The sequence below is a fragment of the Sinocyclocheilus grahami genome, unplaced genomic scaffold, assembly GCF_001515645.1.
Source record: "Sinocyclocheilus grahami isolate Dianchi unplaced genomic scaffold, SAMN03320097.WGS_v1.1 scaffold28566.1, whole genome shotgun sequence".
In the NCBI taxonomy this organism is placed as follows: domain Eukaryota; kingdom Metazoa; phylum Chordata; class Actinopteri; order Cypriniformes; family Cyprinidae; genus Sinocyclocheilus; species Sinocyclocheilus grahami.
This window is the reverse complement of record NW_015520657.1, coordinates 1926-2539: the sequence shown is the minus strand read 5'-3', so window position 1 is coordinate 2539 and position 614 is coordinate 1926. Positions and strand designations below refer to the sequence as shown.

At 43.2% G+C, this 614-nt stretch overlaps 1 protein-coding gene across 1 annotated transcript in view; it reads left to right on the top strand.

The window, feature by feature from the left end:
* Positions 1 to 80: 80 nt before the first annotated feature.
* LOC107580257 (integrator complex subunit 3-like) overlaps positions 81 to 614 on the top strand; it is a gene marked incomplete at its 3' end in the record, with an annotated part of 1855 nt that continues 1321 nt past the window's right edge. The window contains exons 1-2 of the mRNA XM_016265986.1: positions 81 to 231; positions 320 to 388. Of these exons, the coding sequence (XP_016121472.1) occupies positions 97 to 231; positions 320 to 388 (204 nt within the window). The remainder of the gene's footprint in view (positions 232 to 319; positions 389 to 614) is intronic.

Here is a 614-nt window from a genome sequence, read left to right as displayed (position 1 = left end):
TCTGGGACTAGCTTAAGCCTTGTCTGTGAAACCGGGGGTCAGTGTTTCATAGTAGACTGTTTTGTGCATCTTTGTAGCAAAGCAGCAGCGGGGAAGATGAGCCTGTACGAGTCCTTTGCTCAGGCCACGGCTCTGGGTGACCTGCACACCTGCTTGATGATGGACATGAAGGCCTGTCAGGAGGATGATGTGAGGCTCCTGTGTTACCTAACCCCCTCCATCTATTCAGAGGTAACACACGTCATGCTCGAACACCATGTGCCTTCAACAGAGGCTTTCACAGCCTTGCTTGACTTTTTCCTGTGTCTGTGTTGTACAGTTCCCAGATGAGACCCTGTGTAGTGGAGAGCTCCTCAACATGATCGTGGCTGTCATTGATTCAGCGCAGGTTTCAGATATAGACTTTTAAATAGAAAGTTCACCTAAAAATGAAAATTGTCACTTACTCACCTTTGTGTCATTCCAAACCCATAATACTTTGATTCACCTTTGAAAAACAAAAGAAGATATTTTTAATGAAACCTGGGTGATTTCTGTCTCTTCATAGAAAGTCTATTATACCAAAACTTTGATGCCCCAGAAAGTTCAAAAGATTAATTATTTAGTTTGTAAAG